A 15,275-nucleotide genomic window follows, 5' to 3' on the forward strand; every position below is an offset into this window, starting at 1 on the left:
ATGCACCCAAGACTGTCTGGTATTTTGAAATTTGACCAAATATTATCAGGATAGCAAAAGTCATACTCTTCGTGCTTAGATTGGATAGCTTTCTTGTGATAAGATGGATACTAATCCATCATTTATCCCTCTCCATTCAGCAAAAGTTCTCTAATTCTTCATGAGAATATTTTTTTCCAAATCACTGGCTATTTTATAAAATCTGCTGGTCAACACAACACAAAAACACAAATGTTTTTCTGATCACTTACTTTCTCATTCTGTCCTTCTGATTTCTCTGAAAGAAATGAAAAAAATCTGATGGGATCAAAAGATCAGATCCTTTTTTTAGAAAAACCAGGCTAAAACTAGAGAAACTTTGGCCTTTCAGTTCTTATCAGAAAAGATTAGGATATATACCAGGCCAGTTAGAAGCAATATACAGAGGACAAACCTTTTTAGGGGCAAAAGTTCAAATTGCGTATCTTTTTGGCAGCTGTTTCAGCAGTGGATGGTCATCCGAAAACAGCTTGAACCAGATAACCTTTCAAAAGCTGATGCCGCAAAAGGATTTTTGCCATTTATCGAGAGCCTGAAGAAAGCAACAAAAGAAGAAATCTTACAGCTACTGAGAAATGAAAATAATACAGAAATACTGTGAGTTGCTAGCAACGGGTTTTACTCTTTCTGCAATAACACGTCCATTTTAAATTTCAGTAAGCTTTGGAGAAAGATTTATTGAATTTTGTAAAGTTATATAAGATTAGACCTATTATGGTCAACATGAATAAAATACCAAAGCACTGTTGTGGTTGTTGCTTGTTAGCACAATATGCACTGTTTCAAGCCACTTTAAGCTAGATCAGAGGTCCTTATGTTTTTTCCAGGATAAGCCATAAACAAATCACTAGTAAGCCAGCTAATATTATTATTAAACAATTGCCTTGTTAGTCAGGCCTTATTACCCTGGTTTCAGATCTAACTTTAGGTTTGAGTAGTTTTGAATTGCAAAAAATATGCAAAATCAGTAGATGGCAGAAAAGAGACATAGACCAATGCTAACTTTTTGCTGCCAGCTAGCGCTGTATGGAATTTTTTTATGGAAGCTAGTGTTGCACAAATCTGTTGTGTAGCTGCTCAAATTGACTGGTAGAAACATGAAACACTCTCCAGGTAGTCCTGGCATAAAAATGGCAATTGGGACTGACAACTCTATCACTTAGTTATGTAGATGTCACACAATCACTATTTGCAACTCCTGTCAGCTTTCCCATTGACTTTGCTTGTCGGAAGCCGACGGGAAGATTACAAATGAAAATTGTGACAGTGGGATGCAGCAACCATTGTAATTATGAGATAGTTGCCAATAGTGATCACATAATGGTGGGGATGCTGCAACAGGCATGCACAACCTCAAGGACCAGCCAAAAATCTCCTTATTCAGTGCTATCATAACTTTGTTCAGTAAGCAAGGACTAGCTGTAATCCAATAAAGTTATCAAAAATGCAGGAAGACACAGCAATAGCAATGTATTTTAAAATAAATAATTATTAACTTTTTATTTCTCTGCTTGGCCTCCATACAGTCCCCAGCTAGTTGATACTGTGGCCTCCACACATACCTCAGCCTCTCTGGATGCGATGTTAGATTTTCTGGATTTCAAGAACAAGAGTGGATCTCTCCTTCAGGAACGATTCCTCTATGCTTCTGGTTTCACTTCTCATCCCAGTGAGATATTACTCAGATCTTTAATTGTAAGTTACCCATGGCAGTCAAGGAAACGTGACTATAGCACGGTTTTTAAGAATATATTTTTTTTCTGAGAAACACTCTTTTCTGGAGAGCTGAACGTAAGCTTTTGGAAGTCACCTCCTTGAATCAAATGAGATTAGCCTTTGACACACTGGTTGGTTTGGGTTGCACTTAGTACCATCAGCAACATGGTAAAAATAATAATTAAAGTAAAAACAAAAACCTTACGAATAAGGATAAATAAGTGTGTTTGGAATTCAAAGAAATCAGTGCCATTAGTGAAAATGCACATAACAATGTGACTAAAATTCCTCTTCCTCCTAGTATGCAATTAGCACTAAGAAAAATGTTTGAAGGTGCTATTTAATGGGATTTTTCTTCACTCTACTGCTAATTTTAATGTGGAGAGAAAGAGATGCTTATTCAAGTTATGATTGGGACAGGTAAGTTTAAATTCCCCCACCTTTCATATTGCAATATGGATTATTTTTTCTCTCCTGATTCTTAATTAAAAACAACATTTTAAAATTGATAGCCAAAAGGTGCTCTATGGAGCAGCAGATCTGGTGGTTTCTTCCTGATGAGATGAATACCAATCCATCATTTATCCTTTCCCATTCAGCAGAAGTGCTCCAATTCTTCATGAAAATATTTTTTCCAACTCACTGGCTATTTTAGAAAATATTGTCTATAGCACAGCACATTGGTAGTTAGGCTGATCCTTCTTGAATAAGGAGTATTATTCCCTCCAGTCATAAAACAGGACTTGGAACATTTCCTCAAGGGGATTGATATCATTTATTTATTTTATCAATTTATTCAATTTATATGATCATCCATCTCAGATATTTATCTTGGTGGCTTCCAGGAAATCAAAACAAGATAAAAAGATAACAAAACAATGAATAAGAAATATAGCAACCTAGATAAATCCTAGCAAACAGCTCAATCAACCATCATATGGGCTCAACCACATACTCAGGCGTCAAGTTTGGCAACAGAACCAAGTCTCTAAAGCCTTAGAGAAAACCAGTAGGATTAAGTTATGCTAGCTTTGTGTAAGCTTTGTGTAAGCTCAATTTTAAAAAAAAGGTTTGTGCCAAATTATCCAAAGGTATTGTAGGCATTTTTAAATATGAGATTTAAGGAGTCAATAATGACACTATTTACTTTTTTTTAATACAACAGAATAAATACAAGAGTCCAATTGGTAACAATGAAATCAGAGAAATGGTTATTATTATTTCTGGAGCACTCATCAAAAAACTGTGCAATGTTGGAGGCTGCAAACTGCCTGTAAGTATTTTCTGGTTTCCTACAAGAGTAGGAAATAATGCAATACAGGTAGTCCTCAATTTACACCAGTTTCTTAACAACCATTAGACGTTACAATGGATCTACCTGGGGGCTATTCATAATCCAGATTCAAAGTTCTGATGGACAACCCCCTGTGGTCACATGACTGAACTTCAAGAGCTTGGCAATCAGGCCACATTTATGGCCTATTTTGGCATCCCACAATCACAACTATTTTACAATGGTTTTGCTAAACACCAGCATTTGCTTCCGATATTTTGGCAAAAATATGCCCATAGCAAACCATTGGTTTGTTTAATGACTGCCACAAAAGAAGATAATAAAATTTTATGACTGTCATGACTGACAACCAAAATGAGCAGGCTCCATTACCGATGTAAGTTGAGAATTACCTGTATGCACTTAATGCAAATGTGAAATTTCATTTAAGTTCCTCTGACTATTACTGACTCCAGTTATTAAGTTTGCTTGAAAACAATCCTTCCTTTCTCTGTGCCATTGATATTCCATTGATATTGATATTGATATTGATATTCCATTGATGCCCCTCAAGAGCAATCTTCCAAATAAGTCTTATTTTGCTTTCCTCACTCCTTTATTATTTCTCATCCTTATTCTCTTCTCCTTGTGTCAGCCTCCTTCTGCTTTCTGTTTTCTTTGCTTGGTTACTGCTGTAATGTTATCTATCCAGGAAAGACTAGCATGATCACTGGGTGAGGGTGCGTGTCACTTCCATATACTGCAGAGTACAATGGTATGCTATCTGGGCTATATATAAAAGGCCCAGAGTAGCAGCCACAATTGTATTTTGCTCTTAAAATAGCTCACAGATGCTTGTTTCATCTCCCCTACTCCCATCCCAAATTAGATATGGACAAACTGCAAGCCACATGTGGCTCTTGGACTAATTTCCAAAACTCTCTGCACAAGATCACTTCAACCTCTGCAAAGAGATTTTTCCCTTTTCCCATTGTTGGCTACTTGGGAAAGAGAAGGGGTTGTTAGATAATTAAAGGGAAAACAAAGCTCTTCCACTGTCTTCTAATGGCATTTCCACATACCATTATATCTTCCCATTATGTAAATCCTTTCCAAAGACTCCTGAGGAAATGCAGTCCTTGATGGAAAAAGCTTTGCCCTTAATGCCCTGAAGAATAGACCAATATGATTCTATCCAGTGATCTCTTGCCCAAAAGCTTAAATCATAATTAATGTCAAATTCATAATATTATGATCAAATACTTTATTAGATTCATCAAATTTAAGAAGAAAGCCCGATGGATGACTTGTAATAAAGTGCAATATAGGTTGTCCTTGACTTACAACTATTCCGTTAGTGACCATTCAAAGTTACAATAATACTGAAAAAAGTGACTTATAACTTCTTTTCACCCTTAAGATTGGTGCAGTCTCCCCATGGTCATGTGATCAAAATTCAGATGCTTGGCAATTGATATGTATATATGAGGATTCCATTGGCCCAGGATCATGTGACCATCTTTTGTGCCTTCTGACAAGCAAAATGGTTCACCTAAGAATAGTGGCAAGAAGGGTCATAAAATGGGGCAAAACTCACTTAAACTGTCTTGCTTAGCAACAGCTGTGGTCATAAGTGGTGGTTGTAAGTTGAAGATTACCAGTATACTGTTCTTGATTCATAGGGTTTTTTTATATTTGTTCCTCATTTTACTACAGTAGGTTCCCCTAGATCAGACATGTCAAACTCACGACATCACATGACGTCGCGCAACGTATCGGAGCTTTTTCGCCATTGCCGGCAATGGGGTGGGTGTGGTTTCCTGATGATGCATCCGGCCCATGGGCCGGCAGTTTAATACCCCTGCCTTAGTTTCTCTTTGGTGCACTATTAATATAATGGGGTTGATTCTTTCCAGGCTGTTGTGGAAGCCAAGAAACTGATATTGCAAGGCTTGAACAAAGCAGATAAAGTTGATGATGTGAAGATGTTCCTTTTGGCACTGAAAAATGCCATTTTGCCAGAAGCTGTCCCTGTGCTGCTGAAATTTGCTGAGTCAGGAGAAGGACCTATCAGCAACATTGCTGTTACTGCTCTACAGAGATATGATCAGTCATCCATAACTACTGAGGTAAATAAAAAGGGGTTTTTTTTAGGAGTATCATATTATTCCCTGTTATCTGATGGGACTTCATTTAGAGAGGAGTTGTAAATACATCTGTGCATTTTACCAAAGAACCCACAAAGATTATGGATTTCTCATGCAAAATCCAAGAGACTGCTGAGTTATACCTTTACATTTTTATATCAGCAACTATTTTAAACAACAGCTGTCATTCTGCCCTTCCAGAAAATTGCCCCAAATTTGGCTAGATCATCCAGTCTTAAAAATGTTGAAATCTTGAGCTATGAAACTTTATGGAATTTTGACGATCTCATGTATGACTTAAAAATTCTTGTAATTAAAAAGGTAATGTTAACATAACTTGAACAGTTTATATACACTGTCAGGAGTTATTGCAAGTCCCATATTGCCAACCCTTGTTTTAAAATTTTCTACATCCACACAGGGAAAAGCTGCAGGCAAGGTAATGCTTGGACAGCCTCCTTACTTTCAAATTTTCCTGCTTGCAATCTTGATGGAAACATTTTATTCAAAGAATAAGAATCAAAATCTCTGTTAATTCTCTCTATCAGAAGGAAAGTAACATTTATTAAACAAAAAGTAAAAGGTAAAATAAATATTAGAAGAAGAAAAAAAATCCATTGAGGATTATGAAAACCTATACATAGGCAAATTTAAATTCTTCTCCATTTCTGCATTTTCTTGTGAAAAGATATGGATGCCTCCCTCTTTTGTGACAAAAGAGTAGTTTCTATGTATTCACTGTTTTAAACTCACTTTTATGAGAAGTAACTCTCATTCTAAATTCTGTACATTCCATATATGTTGAACCACAAATTCCATTAGCTAGAAATAGTGGGAGTTGTTATCCACTATATCTTTAAGGTTAGAAAAGAGTGACTTGATTGCTCTGGTATGGACAGAAATATATTTAACATTTTGGGAGAAGAACCATGTTTTGGTCTTTCCATATATCTGTCATAAGAAATCTGAACATGTGATCCAGGGTGAAGTCCAATTTGCAGAAAGGTGAAAATGTAATGAGTTTTGGGATTCGTATTGCTAGGTTGTCTAGCAATTAACCCTACAGCTTTCAAGTGTGATGCATGACTATAATATCCTGTTATTTTCTACCACCACCAAATAAGGCACATGTTAACCAAAATTTACTATTTTTTTCACCAGTTTGAGAGAACTGGGGATGGGAGGTCAAATTCCTAGGTAGTTATTGATCCTGACACAGTCATTTGAATTTTGGTACCATCCCAGTATACAAGGTATAGCATCTGAAGTTAAATACCTATCTGGTATCCTTTATTGGGTGATAGACTTTCTTTCATTTCTTCTGTCTTCTATCAGCTATTCAGTAGGATTGACCAGATTATATCTCCACCAGGTGAAAAAAACCATGAACAGGATTTATCATCAGAATTATAAAGTTCATGAGAAGACTGTACGAACCACAGCTGCTGCTATTATCTTCAGCAGCAATCCATCCTTCATGGAAGTTAAGAACCTCCTCCTCTCCATTGGAGAGCTGCCACTGGAAATGAATAAGTACATGCTTTCACTCGTCCAGGACATACTACGTTTTGAAATGCCTGCCAGGTATATCAAGTATCATTGTTATTTGTGTAGCTATGCTGCAATATAACTGCCCCACAAATATTCCTCTTGTACACCACCTCCACCACATTTATATTGGCATAAAAAGCATAGTTCTTTTTTTAAGTTTTTTTTTTAAGTTCACAGTGAAAGCTTAAAACCTCACTGGCTAGCAGTTGTATGTATTTCCTGTTCGTTTCTTAACAGAATAACAGGGTTGGAAAGGACCCTAGAGATCTTTTGGTCCAATCCCTGCTTAAGCAGAAGATCCTTATCTTGGAACGATTTAACATTTTAAAAATTATTTTGATGATGAGGATGATGTAGTAGTAGGAGTGGGAGAAATATGACAGTACAAAAGTTAAGACAGCTTTACTCATCAGAAATCTTTTTTAAATCAAAGGACAAGACAGAAACGGACTATTTTGAAATCTGGGACAAATTTTATTGCTTGTACAAGTCAAGGAGAGAACTGTTCGTGTTTTAAGTTAGTGTTAAAGTTGTGGTATATAAAACTCTATGCTAGTATATAGAGAAACAAATTTGAGACTGTATTATATAGGAAAAATATGTATATATAGAGATTAGAAATTATATGTATGACAAGGAACAAATTGTTAGGATTATATATACTGGAATGACACGTTATGTCCTTTTTTGTTTTAACTGTTTTATTAATAAAAAACTTTTTTTTTAAAAAAAAAGAAACCTTTTTTAATCCATATCCACATTAAGGCTAGCAAAATGCTTACTCAGTTCTCTGATAGAATGACTGTCAGCACAATATGCTTAGTATGATAGGTTTAAAAAATTAACCAGTTTTGGGGGTTTACATGATAGTAACAAAGTTTGTGTTTCATTGTGAACACAGGTTATAAGTCATTTATGGTAACAGGGAAAACAGATTTACACTACAGAACAATTACTCAATGTAAGAACAATTCTCATATAGCCTGAACTATAGAATTTGAACCAACAATTGGTGCCATAATGATGTTTGTAACACTGAGATTATTTTACTGTATCTTTTAGCAAATAACCATACCCTTTTAATCAGATTAATTTCTTAAATAAATTAGTATCATCTCCAAGGAAGGTTCTTGGTATGGATTTCTGTATGAAGTGCTATTATTAAAATGTATCATTTTGGTATTTTATTGTAGAGAGAAATGTTTTCTTCTCCAATAGAAATAAAATGTTTATTTTTCAGCAAAATGATCCGTGAAGTTCTTAAGGACATATTGATTCATAATTATGACCGATTTTCAAAAATGGGTTCTTCTTCAGCTTTCTCTGGTTACTTAACACGTATGTGATGATCAAAATAAATATTAGATTATATTTAAATTTCTTGATTGTTTTGCCAAAATTGTAACTACAATATATAACTGTGTTTAATTAAGGTGGCCAAGTTCTATCATCTACATATAGCCTTGATATACTGTATTCTGGTTCAGGCATCTTAAGAAGAAGCAACATGAACACCTTTATTTTCAATAAATTTGTTCAACTTCATGCCAGCCAGGTATGTCTCATGCACTATTAAAATAAAAACATCAGAAAAGAGCCTAATCTGCAGCTTGAGTCATGTACAGCTTGATCATAGAAAACTGCCTTAAATCAGATCAAACTATTGTTTAGGACCATGCTTGTTGTGTAAATGATTCAGAATTTCTTTAAACCTTATGCACGCACAAGCATAATTTCTCTCTTCTAGTTATGAAAGGAGTTTGGAAGATGAACAGCTTACTATTGTCCCCTTAATTCATTATGATGATAAAGGTCCTGCTCATCATCCAGATGTTTGAGTGGTGATGTCTCATATTGAACCTGATCTTCTAAGCTTCCTTTGATGGCATGGTTTAGAGCAGTGGTTCTCAACCTTTCTAATGCCGTGACCCCATAATACAGTTCCCCATGTTGTGGTGACCCCCAACCACTTATACATCACCGGGTGCCAGGGGCGTGTCCAAAGAAAAGGGGAAAAAAATGGTGGACAGCCTTGTTTGGCGACCCCCATGAAATGGTCGTTCGACCCCAAATGGGGTCCCGACCCACAGGTTGAGAACCATTGGTTTAGAGTTTATTGTAACAGCAACTCCATCATTTTCTATTCCCTACCTTTTAAATTTAAAATACTGTTAATTGGACAGATGGGGAAAAAAATTCCATACCATTAATAATTATGAGAAATAGTTGCAGTTTTTATTACCCTGAATGCTCAGCTATGCCTATCGAACTTTGATAGAATCATAGGATGAGAAAGGATCTAGAAATCATTTATTCCCAACCCTTCTTATTAAAGACTCTGTAATACTTGATGCATGACTAAAGCAATCTGCATAAACCCCTCCAATGGATTTATAGGACAGCTAAGAAAGTCTAGTTCCTTGTCAAACAAGAACTTCCATAAGATTTCTGTACATTGATCAAAATCTGCCTTTCTGTAGCTTCCACCTATTTTTTTCCCCTCGTCCTGTCCTTTGATGGCAGTTGTCATGTCTCCTTTCCTTTTCAATCTAGCAGTTATCTAGAACAGTCTTGTGCTGCTTCTCAGTTGTAAGAAGGTATGGATAAGAGATGAATAATATAATAATCTTGCTGAATCTAAAACAAAATGTCTATTGCTGGTCTACGACCGTAATAAAGTTTATTATTATTATTATTAAAACAAAATGTCGCACACACCTGTTCATTTTCCCATCTGCTATGTGTTGTTGCTTCCTTTTAGGTGGTAATTGAAGCTCAAGGTCTGGAATCTATTATAGCTGCATCTGCAGATGAAGGTGAAGAAAATCTTGAATCCTTTGCTGGTTTGTCAGCAATCATGCTTGATGTTCAACTTCGGCCAGTTACTTTTTTCCAAGGATATAGCGATTTAATGTCTAAAATGTTCTCAGCCACTGGAGACCCCATGAATGTAGTGAAAGGGCTCGTCCTCCTGTTGGATTTCTCACAGGTATGTACTATGAAATGTATATACTGGAAACCTAATATTCTTGGGTATTTCAATGTATTTCTTGGGTGTACTTATATTGCTTAAGTGGGTTGAAAACAGGAGGAATTCTGAATAACTATGCACTAGCTGAATCCCTCTACAGAATTTCTGGAGAGTAAATTATTTTGAGTCCAGCAGGACAGACTTCTGAATAAATAAGCACCCACGTGAGCTGCATCATACTTTGTTTTATGTATTGTAGGAAGACTATAAACATATTTAATGTGATTTCTAAGCCATGTGAACCTTAAAATGTTGGCTGTCAGCTAGCCTGCAACTGAAAAGACTTGCTGTGACCCTGAATTGCTTTCGTTTTAAGTGTTCCCAGATGGACTCTGTGCAATGGATTCCCAATCCATTTGTAAGTTTTTGACAGCTGGGAGGGCCAGTCTTGGCAGGAAGCTACTTTATCCATAAAGCTATGTCTCTCATTGAATTACAGTATATGGGAAACTATTTGTCCCTTTATTCAACAGCTTTATTATACCATTACATCAAAAATGATCGAAAATCCTTTGGCTTATGTGGATGATATCTACTGATATTTACTGCATTACAAATTAAATCTGTGAAATTTTGAAATATTTATTATTTAAAATATTTATTTGACTTAGTGGACCTCCCGAAGACACTCTGAGAACCACTGGTCAAGACCAAAAATATCAATAAGAAACTTGCATGAATAGTGCTGAGGAGACAAATGTTTAGTTTCTGTGCAATATGAAGCAACTGTCTCAAGAACAGTTTTTGTTATTAAAAAATGTACTTTGGAATAGAATAGAATAAAAGAGTTGGAAGGGACCTTGGAGGTCTTCTAGTCCAACCCCTTGCTCAGGGAGGAAACCCTATATCATTTCAGACAAATGACTGTCCAATCTCTTCTTAAAAACTTCCAGTGTTGGAGCATTCACAACTTCTGGAGGCAAATTGTTCAACTGATTAATTCTTATAACTGTCAGGAAATTTCTCCTTAGTTCTAGGTTGCTTCTCTCCTTGATTAGTTCCCATCCATTACTTCTTGTCCTGCCCTCAAGCGCTTTGGAGAATAGCTTGATTCCCTCTTCTTTGTGGCAACCCCTGAGATATTGGAACACTGCTAGTCCTTCTCTTCATTAAACTAGACATACCCAATTCCAGCAACTATTCTTTATGTTTTAGCCTCCAGTCCCCTGATCATCTTTCTTGCTCTTCTATGCATTACTTTGAAATGTCTCTCTGTGTAGCTGCTCTACACTGTAAGCTTCATCCAGGGACCTTCTGTTCTCAGCAGGTTGAGTAGCTCAGTTTCATGGAATGGAGAGATTTTTATTTACACCAAAGGGAAAACTCAAAAAGGGCAACTGAGAAGTAGAAACAGAAAGTATTTGTGTCTTCCTAAAACATTACTAATCTGAACATATATTAGAGAAGCAAGAAATATTATATGTGTTCTTTTTTTGTTCTTAGGCTATCCAGCTGCAATCTGGGCTGATTTGCAATGCTGAATTCAAGGGAGGTCTGACTATTGATGTATCAGGAGGAATGGAGTTCAGCCTTTGGTACAGAGAATCCAAAACAAAAGTTAAAAATCGGTGAGACATCTAATTTGAAGGAGATATTAAATTTCATCATCAACATGAGGGATTTTAAATTTAGTTAGTGTATAAAATTTTTAAACATTTTAAAAATTTAGATCCTTGGTTGAAAGAGTAGTTGTATGAAAACATGTGGAAAAGAGAGAAAATGTAGCTTTACTATTTCTGCAAAGGATTCTTTTTCTATGTGAAAACCATAGCTGAAATATCTGGTACAAACTGTGATAGTGAAAACATGAAATATGTATTGCAGCAACATGACACAAACCCCGCATTGCATACTTGCATCCCAACATTAATTGCAAGCTGATAGTCATGTGAAAGTGAAATGAAACTTTCCTCCATTTGATTGTCAACTCGCAACTGATGTTTATATGGTTTGTATGGCAATATTTCATAATTTGGCCTCCATGGATCAGTTGAACCATGGAATAGTAAAAACTGTTACTTATATTTTTGGTAACTCAAAGCTTGTGTATTGTCTTTATCAGGTGTTGAGCAAAGCTTGTGTATTGCCTTTATCAGGTGTTGAGTAAAACTTGTGTATTGCTTTTATCAGCTTTGAGTAAAATAATTTGTGGAACAATACCTGAGAACTTCTGGGGTGAGCCCATATTTTTCCAGTTGTCAGATTACTATATTTAATGATCACAACCAGAGGGTTAGGGTGAGGAATGTTGCAATTTGTCATTCCGCAAAATGTAGGGAATCAAATTTATTATTCCAGTCCTGTCCAAGGTTTGAATTCCTGAAACATCAGGAATTAATGTTTGAACTGTATAGCCACTTTTCTTTTTCTCCTCCTATCCTTAGCAACATCAATGTTTGACTGCTAGGAGCAGTCAGTAATATAGAGGAAGCCAACGTGAAATGAGATTTTTTATATAGAACAGTTTGTCTAAAAGTTATCAGTTGGAGGAGATATTATTTCAATATAATATCATTCAATTTGTAACAACTTGTTTTGTTTTGTTTTTCATTCCTCTTTTGTTTCAGGGGAGCTGGGGCGATGATTGGTAACTTTGTGGTTGATGCTGTGTTTGTGAAGGCTGGCTTGGAAACCACTTCTGAAATCGAAGCAACGTTGGATTTTGTCACCACAGTGAAATTTTCACAATACCCATTTTTAGTCTGCATGCAGATGGATAGAACTGAAAGCCCATTTAGGTAGGAAGCAACTAGAAATGTTTATTGATCTGCCTAGCATTTTAATACAGCTTTCTACTGTCTGATTCTGGAGAAGATCATTATGTGTTAAGTAAATAAGAAATTATAGTAGTGTTACATGCAATTTGTATAGGAGGTTGGATGGCCCTTAAATTAGTCCCTAATCAGTAATTGTTGATTGCCCTAGTCCAGGGGTAGGCAACCTTGGCTCTTTTATGACTGGCTGGCTCAGGAATTTTGGGAGTTGAAGTCCACGAGTCATAAAAGAGCCAAGGTTGCCTACCCCTGATCTAGAGAGATTTTTGATCTCTAACAGGTATAGATTAGATAATCCAGGTCATCAGTTTCGTGGAAAAGACAGACTGGCTGAGGAAATTAGTTTAACTCTATGCAAAATGGAATGTATTTAAGACTAAATCTGACTACCCTGGAATTAGTTGACTGAATCAAATATTTTCTTTTTTATAATTCCAACACATTAACTCCTTCCTATAGATCTAGATCATTTGAGCTACTTTTCCTGTGGCCTTTTCCACAGAATATGTCAGTGATTTTTATTGTTCACCGCCCAGAGTCCCTCTCTGAGGAAAGATGGGCAGTTCTTAAATATGATAAATAAAGAAAGAAAGAACTGGAACTTTATATAAATGGATATACAGCATATATATATCAATATGTATATAGTATCAATGTACTATAGGATGCTAAAGGGCAATTGAACTTCAAAGATGTGTGACAGATACATATCAAGAAGATGAATACTGCAGGCTATACTAGAACCATCCATTTTCTGGCAGAAGCTAATGATAAACCTTAATTTGTAAGGAAGTAAAAAAGGAAATAGGAGTTAATTTCACTTAAGGAATTAATTTCAGGAGAACTGAATGGCTTCCCCATTGGCTTTGCTTGTTGGAAGCTGAAGAAGGCCACAATGCTAATCATGCATGCCTGGAGATTCTGCAATGGCCAGAACTATGAGGGCTAGTCATAAGAACCACTCATTCAGCGCCATTGCAAGTTTGAACTGCTACTGAACAAGTGGCCATTAAATGAGAAGCTTCTGTATCTGCAGAGCAGTGATCAGCAAATTATTCAGCTGCCATTGTAATGGTTTAAAGATTGCTTCCAAAGGACACTAAATTTCATGATCTCACATATTTATACACTTATTTTGAGAGGTATCTGAGATTTCATAGAATTTTCTCTACAGAAGAGATTTCATAATTCTCACAGAAGATTATCATAATCTTATAAAATTAAACAGTACATGCCTTCTGTAGGAACCATACTGCTACTCTCCATTGTTGAGGAAAGTTTTTGAGTAATTTTTTAGTTAGAGACACATTCCTCTGAGGTAGTAGTCAAAATGTACATAACACTCTCCAACCCTCATGCATTCATATGGAAGGTCTGAAAGATACCACTGTAGATATACAATCTCTTGAATGCAAGCATAGATTATTTTTAAACATCTCATCTTCACCAGTAATACTGCTCCTATTCCTCCTGACTTTAGCCTTGATTTATGCCAAGAAGTCTTCAGACTTGGCCCTTTTATGACTTGTGGACTTCAACCCCCAGAATTCCTCAGCCAGCATGCCTGGCTGAGGAATTCTGGGAGTTGAAGTCCACAAGTCATAAAAGGGCCAAGTTTGAAGACCCCTGATCTATGCAAAGAAGTTCTCAGTAATCAAGTTTTCCCCCAAATTGGCTCAGAACAGCATCTGACATTGTGTTCAAGGAAAAGTACATTGATGTCAAATTTGTGTATCGATACATCAGCCCAGGGCCCAGATTATTGATTCTCAAAGCCATAAGAAGTATATTTCATTCATTTTTATTCAATGTTGCTCTGGAAGATAAGGAAAACTTAAAACACAATCCCTTGCAATTGTGTGTGTCATTAAGAATTATTCCTAGGATTAAAACATGCTGTCCCTCTAGTAATACAGTATAATCATATCACTATTCTTTTTTTGCAGGCAATACCTAACAAAATATGAAAGTCTTCCTTCTGGAAAGCCATATGTCTCTCGGAAAAGAAAAGTGAGCTTGCTGGCAGGTTCTGAATATCCCCTTCATCAAGAAAACTCTCACATGTGCAGGGAAGTTTTCAGTGACCAAGGCGATTATTCTGAAACTTGGTTTTGAAATAGGCACCTGATCTTGCATTTCACCAAAAATGAAATGCTGATTCCGGCTTCACATTCTGCTACCTTCGTTTAGGGCCTAAGCCTATAATTTACAAGTCTGTGAGAACTTTGTTGAATCGAACTTTAAGAGGCCCAGGATTTAGTCTTGTGCACTGTGTTTACATATTTAAAAGATTTATTTTGGATTTTGTTTGTAACATGCTAGGAAAACAACTTATTTCAAATCCAGGTGTTCATTGAAGACTATTAGATGTGATAGGACGTAATTCTGCTGGATCTCTTAAGAACATTTTCTGTTGTTTAAGAAGAAAAATAACCTGGGGGTGAGATACTTGATGGAACTGAAGTTTTAATCAGTTCCTCACTGTCTTCTGTAATGTAAAATCACTCCCTACGCCCCTTTCAAAATTGTTAGCCTTGGACAGAAAAAAACAAATAATACTGTATGTCTTGTACCTCTCTGCACCTTACAGCAATTTCAACAGCCATTTCAGTGACTTAACAGCAGTAATTTTAGACCTCCAAGTGCAGTGATGGAGAACCTTTTAGAGACCAAACTGCAACCCAAAACCTACTTATGTATCGTTGGGTGCTGGGTGGGCGTGTCTCATTGGATGAGTGTGGCTG

The 15,275-nt window shown here is 36.2% G+C and overlaps 1 protein-coding gene across 1 annotated transcript in view; it reads left to right on the forward strand.

Annotated features, from left to right (window-relative positions):
• LOC120316103 (microsomal triglyceride transfer protein) overlaps window positions 1-14,820 on the forward strand; it is a 39,813-nt gene extending 24,993 nt beyond the window's left edge. The window contains exons 8-18 of the mRNA XM_039361317.1: window positions 476-636; window positions 1,566-1,734; window positions 2,921-3,028; window positions 4,945-5,157; window positions 6,548-6,759; window positions 7,967-8,064; window positions 8,160-8,281; window positions 9,488-9,715; window positions 11,201-11,325; window positions 12,325-12,495; window positions 14,478-14,820. Coding sequence (XP_039217251.1) covers window positions 476-636; window positions 1,566-1,734; window positions 2,921-3,028; window positions 4,945-5,157; window positions 6,548-6,759; window positions 7,967-8,064; window positions 8,160-8,281; window positions 9,488-9,715; window positions 11,201-11,325; window positions 12,325-12,495; window positions 14,478-14,646 — 1,776 coding nt within the window. The 3' untranslated portion in view covers window positions 14,647-14,820. The remainder of the gene's footprint in view (window positions 1-475; window positions 637-1,565; window positions 1,735-2,920; window positions 3,029-4,944; window positions 5,158-6,547; window positions 6,760-7,966; window positions 8,065-8,159; window positions 8,282-9,487; window positions 9,716-11,200; window positions 11,326-12,324; window positions 12,496-14,477) is intronic.
• Window positions 14,821-15,275: the final 455 nt, after the last annotated feature.

The sequence above is a fragment of the Crotalus tigris genome, unplaced genomic scaffold (assembly GCF_016545835.1).
Source record: "Crotalus tigris isolate CLP2741 ecotype Arizona unplaced genomic scaffold, ASM1654583v1 scf7180000019245.846064, whole genome shotgun sequence".
Classification (NCBI taxonomy): Eukaryota; Metazoa; Chordata; class Lepidosauria; order Squamata; family Viperidae; genus Crotalus; species Crotalus tigris.